The sequence below is a fragment of the Phalaenopsis equestris genome, unplaced genomic scaffold (assembly GCF_001263595.1).
Source record: "Phalaenopsis equestris unplaced genomic scaffold, ASM126359v1 Scaffold206200, whole genome shotgun sequence".
NCBI lineage: Eukaryota > Viridiplantae > Streptophyta > Magnoliopsida > Asparagales > Orchidaceae > Phalaenopsis > Phalaenopsis equestris.
This window is the reverse complement of record NW_018225623.1, coordinates 337,815-347,387: the sequence shown is the minus strand read 5'-3', so window position 1 is coordinate 347,387 and position 9,573 is coordinate 337,815. Positions and strand designations below refer to the sequence as shown.

Genomic DNA, 9,573 nt, shown 5'->3' with positions numbered 1-9,573 from the left:
ATTTGTTCAAAATTTTATTGAATTTATGTTTTTTTTTTTAATTTATCGATCACATTGGGACAAATCACTTATATGAATGGATCTGATAAAAAAAAAATATTTTCTTATAAGAAAAAAAGATGTCTAGAATGTAAAAACTATAAAGCCATTCTAAGTGAAAATTTAAATACTCAACATGGATTATTAGTTTTAGATTTTAAGATGAAGAGTTAAAATATAAAAAACACATTGAAACATCATCTTAGAATTAGATCAGAGGACTTAAAAGGCACATATAAAAGTTTTTTTATGAGCAAACTTCAAAATTTTAAGATTTAGGATGTTCATGAAGAAATTAATTCTATGTGGAATAAAATAACAAATACTTAATAAGTGACAAATGATATATTTGGAGAATCAAAAGACAACTTTTATAAATTAAATTGTCTGTGGAATAATAATGTGTAAGAAAGATAAAAACATAAGAACTTTTGTTATAAAAATTTGCTTAAATGTAAAAGCTTAGAGAATTGGGAAAAACATAAAGTGGCATGTAGGGAGCTTAAGAGAACTATTTATGATGCTATGAATTCTATTTTTAGTGATTGTTATAATATATTAGATATTAAATAGAGTGAAATAAATATGTATAAACCAGCCAAATAAAGAGAAAAGAAAAGTAAAGATTTAAGTCAAGTATAACTGTATTCAAAATGATAATCAAAAGGTACTTTTCTTAGATGAAGATATTCAACATAGGTGGGCGAGATATTTTGATAAACTTTCCGTGAAATTTTTGAAAATACGATCGATTTTGATGATCTTAATTTCATTAGTAATAATACAATTTTTTATTTATACTATCACATTAGTAAAAAAGATGTTGAGGAGGCTAGTAAAAAAGATGTTGTTATTTATACTATCACATTAGTAAAAAAGATGTTGAGGAGGCTTTAAAGAAAATAAATGGTGGAAAATCAGTAGAACCTGATAGTATCCCAATATAAATGTGGAAATATTTAGAAGATTTGGGATTTGTTTTGCTTACTAAATTTTTTAAATATTATTTCAAAAATTAAAAAGATGCTTGAGGAGGGGAGGAAGAGTATTTGGTACCCATTTTTAAGAATAAAGGGGATGCACAAGAGTGTGCAAATTATAGAGAAATTAAGTTAATGTGTTATAAATTAAAATTATGGGAGAGTATTTGAACATAGGTTCAGGCGTGATACAAAGATTTTCCATTATCACTTTGGATTTATGTCGGGCAAGTCTAACATGAAAGTTATATATTTATTGGGAAGTTTGACGGAGAAGTATAATAAGGAGGATCTGCATATCATTTTAATTGATTTAGAAAAAACTTACGATAAGATTCTGAGAGAGTTCTTAATAGAGCTCCAGAAAAGAAAGATGTTGATATGACTATATTGAAGTCATTAAAGATATGTATATACTAGAGTTGTACTTATGTTCGAGTAGGATGAAGATTGACCAAGTATTTTCCTATTTCAGTTGTGTTACATCAAGGACCGACTTTAAGCCTATATCAGGAGGTTGTACTTTGGTGCATGTTTTTCGCTGAAGATATCCTTCTTGTGGTTATGACTAAAGAAAGAGTTCAGGAAAAAAACTTAAAATTATGGAGGTCTACTTTAGAGTCTAAAGGTCTTCGTTTGAGTGGATCTAAGACTGAATACATAGAATTTAATCTTAGTAGTAGTAGATCTAGTGGCGTAATTTTGAGTGACAGAGAACCATTACATCAACAATTCAATATGAAATAGTAGAGAGGCAATGATATTGGAGTAAAGGTGGATTTATCAGATTTCGACTGTTATATGGATCACAATGAGTTTGTCGAGTGACTTTAATTAGTGGAGCGAATTTTTAGTACAAGAATGTTCCTCGGGACAATAGAGTTAAACTGGCACCCATCAAGTTCAAGAAAATATTTCATTGTAGTGTGAGAACTTGAAGCTTCTTCGACAGTTGGAAGGAAATAGTAAGATCATCACATGGCCTAAGATGAAAAGGGAGATGCAAATCAAATGCCTTTCACCACATTATCGACATGATATGTTCATTAAACTCCACCACCTCTACCAAGGAGATTCTTCTTTGGAGTACACAGTTGAATTTGATTTACTCATGCTAAAATATGGTTGGTGGAATTAGGGGAGCACACAATAGTGATATAGTTTGGAGGACTGAGGTTGACTATTAACAATGTGATGCAGTTGCGGCAGAATTGGTTCCTACTCAATGTACAAATCCTAGTATTAAAGTCGTAGAAATGCCACTAGTTGACCACCACACCTTATAGACATAGTTCAACCCCAAGATCAAGCAGCAAGAGTCCACCCAATAAAGTATCACAATCGACCTCGCTCAAGGAAAAACGAGTTTAGAGTGGAGAAAAAGTGGAGAGCTCTAGCACTCCCAAATTCATCACAGAAAGAAGTGCCTTAAGTGCCACGCCTTTGAGCATATTGCATCTGATTGAACAAATAGGAGGTTGATTTTCTTCACCGAATAGGGAGCAAGGAGAAGTACTGACTTCTAACTGATGAAAAAATGATGCTAGTGCTTAGCCCATGAATGAGACTCCAACAAGATTATCTTTGGTTGTCTTAAAAGATAGTAAGTTTGAGGAGTCGATATTAGGAAAAGATTAGCCCTTGTTGTAGAAGTTGTCGAATGACTTGATTGACAATTTGTCTCTTGACTGACTACCACCAAGAAAGGTTCAACATGTCATAGATCTCTTTCTAGAACTTTTTTGGCCAAACCAACTCATTTATGGGATGCAACCATCAAAGTATTAGAACTTGCATGCACGTTACACACTTGATGGTTGGAAACTTGGTTCATGGGAGTATTAGCCCATATGCAATTCCAGCTTTGGTTGTGCTAAAAAGGAATAACTACTTATTATATCAAAACAATCTTCAGAATGATGAGTGTGTTTCAGAGTTGTTTGGAATAAGTGTGGGCATAGATTTTATAATAGAGTTTCCTCAGACACAGCAAGACAATGAATTTATCACAATTGTGATAAATTGGTTGCAAAAGCTTCCTGGGATGAAGACAAAGCCCCTCATACCGGGAGAATGATGTGGAAGTCAGTGGCCCGTAGAACTGCAAAACGAACGATGCGGAAGCCAAGGAGCAACAAAACCGCATATTTCTGCAAATACTATGGTTGAGGATGGGTCGGACGGGTATGCCATCCCTTGAAACTTTCCTTATAGGATTTTTCCACCTCATTATCAAATCAACTAGAATTTTTTACCTTTTTTATATTATTTCTTTCTTTTTCTTCTAATTAGGGTTTAGTTTAATTAATATTATACATATAATATGTAAAAATTATCTTAGGATTAGGAGACTTGATTTGGGTTTGTGTGTTTAGAGATTGTATCTTTGATTTCTTCCTTAATGGCATGTCACATCATTTTTCTTTTGTAAGTGAAGTGTTTGTACCTTATGGAGTAATATGTGGTGAATCTCCTTGACACGCTTACTTCATCGTTTTGATGCTATCTTTGTTGTTTTCAGACTGGATAGCTGTTGAACGTCGTTTATCTCCCCTCCAAACGTTGTCGACCACCCCTATTATCATCCATTGTTATTCCACAACCACCTCCCTGCTAAGTCCCCCTTCCGAACACCTTCTAGAAGCTCTAGAATGGTATCATAACACATTGGTATCATAAACCTATATATGAAAAAGGTGAATTTTACTTTTAAAGGGTATTGAAGGTGGTATTTTTGATATGATGCTAGGTTTAGAAATGTAAATTCATAAGAATTGTGTGGAATGTTATGTAAATACCCCTTCTCAACAACATGTAGCTTAAAAAAATTGTTGATCAGTGAACACTATGTTTTTATTATTATTTTTTTTTACCACTGAGTGTTTGATGAAATGTTTTTTTGATAGGCCAGTGAAGTGATTGATATAGAAAAAGAAGCTGTTGGTGATACCGTGATTGATAAAGTCGTAATTGATGTTTCAAACTTCGTTGGTTTTGTGGGTAAACCAGTATTCCATGCTGATAAAATCTATGACCAAATGCCAATAGAAGTTGTTATGGGGCTAGCATGGACTGCTTTGGGCGGATCTACACTATATGTTGAAACGACGCTCATTGAGCAAGGAGAAGGAAAAGACACGCTTCATCTTACGAGAAATATTTGCGTATGTATAAAATATGCAGAGTTGCGTACATATTAGGTTATTCGGAGGGTACAGGTAGGTTACACTTAGGTTATATCCCTTGTAATTCTTCATGTAACCTAAATGTAACCTACGTGTACCCTCCGAATAATCGAATACGTACGAGAAATATTTGTGTACATAAGACGTGTGCAGAGTTGCGTACATATCAAGTTATTCGGAAGGTACATGTAGGTTACACTTACGTAATACCCCTTGTAATTCTTCTTGTAACCTGAGTGTAACCTACATATACCCTCCAAATAACCTAATATGTATGCAACTCTGCGTACGTCTTATGCACGCAAATATTTCTCTCATCTTACAGGTCAACTTGGAGATGTCATGAATGAGAGTGCACAGATTGCCCACACAGTTGCCCGAGCAATTTTGCTCGAGAAAGTTCCAGAAAGTTCTTTCTTTGCAAACTCAAGTTTTTATGGTTGGATACAGAACACCCAACTATTCGACTAGGTGCGTTGCGAGCGAGAGAGAGAGAGAGAGAGAGAGAGAGAGAGAGAGGGGAATATTTTCATTTGAATAAAAAAAATTTAGGGTACTAATTTTTTGCAATCAAATCATAAAAAAAAAAAAATCTGCAGCAGCGACAATAGGATATGGCGATCGATTGAAAAATACAGTATACAAAATTGTGTTTTTATGCATTGATCTTCCATTTAATTTTTGATAGTTTTCATTAACATCTGTTTCATAGATTCTAAGCATATTTCTTAGTCCCCCACCCTGATAAGATCTTAAAAAAAAAAAAGTACTCTCATTCAAAAGCAATCACATAAATCACTTATTCTCAACCTCAAATCTCCATTATTTGCTAAATAATCTGTTCAAATCTATCAATCTCTCCAACGATGACCACAGCTTTGATTGCAGCAGACAAAGAATAGTGTCATTCCCTCTTCACCCCTTGCAGTGGCCTGCAAGGTTCAGCGATCATTCAGAATCACGCAGTTATCTATTATTCCAAAATAATATCTTTTTAATTGCATTAATTACTTAATACCACACAATTCTTCAGTATTTATATATCTAACTCCTAAACATTTATATTTGCATATATACCACTTTGTTGTCATGAACCTATGCATGAAGGGTATGGTGTATTACACGTTTGAAAAGTAAATAATGGTGGAATTTTTGATGTAATGTCAAAGATTTGAGTCTTATACATGTAAATATTAAAGTTTAAGTGTTAGATATGTAAATATACAATAATTGTGTTCTGTGAATGTAAATATACAGGAATTGTGTGGTATGTATGTATGAAGGCAAATGAAGGACTAGTGAAAAATCTTTATAACTGCTATAGAAAACAACTTAGTAAGTAAATTGACCTGGAAGAATACAGCTTCTGGATGACCACAAACAGAACATTTAACACTTTTGGTTCGCGGAAGAGTTGGATCAGCAGTTACATCCTGAATAACCTGTGTGAACTCGCCGACCTCGTGATCGATTACATTCCTATAGACACAGTAGTTCTCTGCAGCCTCCTGAGCTCAATCAGGTTCAGCAATTGTTAATCATTCAGAAGAAAAATTTTAGCCCTTTATTTGATTGTTATGTCATCTAAGCATACATGTTGGAAGATTTACATACATACCACTCAAATTCCTATGTATTTACATGAAAAAGGTGTGTTTCACCTTTTAATAGCTAAAAAAATGGTATTCTTATGTGATATGAAAGATTTGGCTGGTCTAAATGTAAAAAAAGAAAAGTTTAGGCGTTAGATTACATATGAATTGGTGGTATGTGTGTAAATGCCAAGGTTTATAGAATTTCCTGATTGATTTCTATATCAATGGGAGGGTTTGAATGTAAAATATCTTATAATAGTTGTTATTTTGTAAATTCATATGTCACTAAATGATGAAGGTCATGCATTTTAAAGCATAAATCTCAAGCTGCCAGTTTGCGTTTCTTACTAATAATGCTTTGGTTTCATTTTAAACATAAATCAATTCTTGTTTCTAAATGTTATATGAGTTAGCTATGGATCTATGGCAATGGTGTTTACTGGATATTGGAAGAGTTCAGCACTGGAAAATCAAATCAGAAACAAATTTCAGAAAATAAACAGATTTGTTTGCATCGGTCTCTCTTCATGAACACTTAGGGTTTCTAATTAACCAATAAATCAACTATTTCACAAGCAATAATATCATAAAATGCAAAAGAAGAAGGAAAAATAGACGAAAGAAATTGACCTAAAAAAAAATAAATCACAACATAAACAAAAAACGAAAAAAAAGACCTGATGATCGCAATTTCTACATGCATATAGAAGGATCTTCTGCTCCTTGTCTTCCTTGGGATATAAAATATTGTTACTGTAACAAAAAATTAAATAGGGCAAATCAAATCTCAAGATTTCATTAAAAAAAAGGGGAAAAAAAATAGTCGAACCGTTGCTAACCATTCACGGCAGAACTTCATGGCACTCATGGCTGCTGACGAAGCTCGGTTCTCTTTCTTCTATGTCTTAATGATGGTTTCGTCAACAGGATCTGTATATTAGAGATCCATATCCTCTAAAAACAGCGCGTGGGCAAACATCCCTACAGCGATAGCAGAACTGAAGAATCCAGCACTTCTGTGGATCCAAAAGAGAGATAAAATAATAACTTGAAGAATTTTCCAAAATTAATGGCAGTTCGACTTTAGATGAGAGTCGATTATAGTTGCGGGCGAAAGGAAGATGTTGGGGGAAATGTTAAGAAGAAATTAGAATTGGCGGAACAACTCAAAGTCGACTAGAAATAAATGTGCGGGATTTAAGTGCTTTATATATGTATATATAAATGTGTGTTGGTGTGTGTATATATATACACATTTATTTCCTGTTTGATTAATTTAGGATATTGTTTTCTCTTGGGTTAATTTCTTTTGTTTTTTTTTTTTTTTTTTTCTTTCGCAATTTATGAAATATAATAATGTTGCAACTATCAAAGTTTTGAGAAAAATAGGTTGAATGCTAAATAGACTCGATCCTTTCCTTTTGCTTTCATTCCATTAAAGAATAATCTTACAATCTATTTAACGTACAAAATATTCTGTATAATTTATTTTAGGTATCTCAATAATACATATTCCTAATTTAAATATTTAGCTAAAAGGGAAATAAATCATAATGAAGATATTTGAAATAATTTAAAGAAGGAAATTTCTAATTATAGAAAATTCCTAATTTAGCTGCCTAATTTCCGTCCTTCTTGATTGACATCCTCTGTGAAATTGATGTTGACTGATCAAGAAACATCAATTTGCCAAAAAGAAACTGATAACACTGCGGGGACAAAAAAATCCTCAAGCAGTGAGTGCCGAAGCCGAATGTGTCGAAGCCGAGAATGTCGAAGCCTCAAAGACAACTACTGAACCATAACATAATTTGAGCAAAGAAAAGCAAGAAATCATTTATCATTGTCGTCCAGAAATTCGAATCACAGCCACAAGAAAGATTTGCTTCCAGTTACACGATCCAAATGCTATCGATCATAACCCACAAAGAGGATCCAGTTACACGATCTAGATGCTATCAATCATAGCCTACAAGTAGGAACCGTGTCCTGATCTAAATGTTACTGATCATAACCCACGAATAGGATCTAGTTACACCACCCAGATGCTATTGATCATAGCCTAAAAATAGGATCCGCATCTTGATCCAAATGCTATCAATCATTGCCCACAAATAGGATCCAATTACACAATCTAGATGCTATCGATCATAGCCTACAAGTAGGATCTGTGTTCTAATCCAAATGCTACCGATCATAGCCAACAACTATGATCCAGTTACACGATCCAGATGCTATCGATCATATCCTACAAGTAGGATCTATGTCCTGATCCAATTGCTACCGATCATAGCCAACAAATAGGATCCAGTTATACGATCCAGATGCTATCGATCATAGCTTATAAGTAGGATCTGCGTCCTAATCCAAATGCTATTGATCATAACCCATAAATAGGATCTGCTTCTTGTTATACGATCAAAATGCTATTGATTCTTCCTGCAATGACAAGGACGATTTGTTTCCTGATCTTCACGCCAAAAGTCCTAAAGCTGAGATGTCGAAGTCGTGGGTCTAGGAAGGAGTGTTGAAGCTTTCAATCCTTGGGTGTTACGAAGAAGCCAAAGTCAAAGAGGACGAAGCTAAAGCGGAAGAATAAGTCGAAGATGTCGCAGAAGCAGCGATGGCTAGTGAAGGAGATCCGAAGCGGACGAAGCGAACGAGATCGCAGATTGTGGTTGAGACTTGAATCAGAGACGAGATAACAAATAGACAGGATTGCAGATCGCAGTTGGAATCAAACGCGGGAGACGGAACCAGACGCAGGAGTTAAAAGAAGGTGAATCAAAGGCGGACGAAAATCCTTAGATGGGTGAATCAAGACAAAGAAATAGTTCCTTTTATCTCGCAAGAAGGCCGGCGGGAAGGAAGCCTCGACGGTCCTCCAACGACTACCGGTAGTTAAGGCAAAAATTTGGCTCTGATACCATATCAAAATTTTGAGAAACGTAGGTTGAATGCTAAATAGGCTCGGTCATTTTCCCTTCGCTTTCATTCCATTAAATAATAATCTTACAATCTATTTTAGGTACAAAATATTCTGTATAATCTATTTTAGGTAACTCAATAATATATATTCCTAATTTAAATATTCAGCTAAAAGAGAAATAAATCATAATAAGGATATTAGAAATAATTTAAATAAGAAAGCTCCTAATTATAGAAAACTCCTAATTTAGCTGTCTAATTTCCATCCTTTCTGATTGACAGCAACCAAACTGTCGAGTATAGAAGAAGGGACAAAATACCATCAAGCTATTAACCATAAAAATTGATGCATAAATCTGAAGTCTGATGTCTAAAAGACGCAACAAGTGATATTATAATAGAAAGGAATCTAGGCACTAGAAATGTAGTAGAACCCCGAAAGAGTGCACTACTCTCTGCGGTTCTGTAACTATGGATTCACTAAGACCCATAGAACAGGAAAACACAACTCTGTACATTTAAAGAGAGAGAATCTTCCTCATAGGAGTTATAAATCATGTGAATACACTGGAATCCACAAGAAATAAGCAAAACTCACGTCATGAAGAAAAAGCCTCATCCCTAGCAGAGTAGCCAGTCATGTGAATACTCTGGGATCTATAAGACATGCAAGCAAAACTCCTGTGGTGAAGAAAGAGCCTCATCCCTTAAGCAGTCGCTGATATATTTTCATTACTTTCTCTTTTTTATTTTTAAAGGAGTCGTCGGTTTGTTCATCATCGTATGTTTCCTTTTTTTTGAATAAATCTCCCTTGTAAATCATGCGAATGATCTAGAGAACATAGA

At 34.2% G+C, this 9,573-nt stretch overlaps 1 protein-coding gene across 1 annotated transcript; it reads right to left on the bottom strand.

Moving 5' to 3' along the window:
• Positions 1-4,808: 4,808 nt before the first annotated feature.
• LOC110036415 (DNA-directed RNA polymerases II, IV and V subunit 9A-like) lies at positions 4,809-6,977 on the bottom strand. Its single transcript, XM_020740852.1, has 4 exons — positions 6,639-6,977; positions 6,477-6,552; positions 5,554-5,712; positions 4,809-5,136 (listed from the first exon to the last, which is right to left on the bottom strand). Exons 1-4 carry the CDS (start codon positions 6,665-6,667, stop codon positions 5,056-5,058), a joined length of 345 nt encoding a protein of 114 aa, XP_020596511.1. The 5' UTR covers positions 6,668-6,977; the 3' UTR covers positions 4,809-5,055.
• Between the last annotated feature and the right edge of the window lie 2,596 nt (positions 6,978-9,573).

What these genes read in the sequence shown, in the direction of transcription:
- LOC110036415 (XM_020740852.1), bottom strand. Translation starts at nt 6,667, where the DNA reads ATGAGTGCCATGAAGTTCTGCCGTGAATG. An exon ending in GTAGAAATTGCGATCATCAG is followed by an intron (nt 5,713 to 6,476) that starts GTCTTTTTTTTC and finishes GATTGAGCTCAG; the next exon opens with GAGGCTGCAGAGAACTACTG. An exon ending in CAGAAGCTGTATTCTTCCAG is followed by an intron (nt 5,137 to 5,553) that starts GTCAATTTACTT and finishes TGAACCTTGCAG; the next exon opens with GCCACTGCAAGGGGTGAAGA.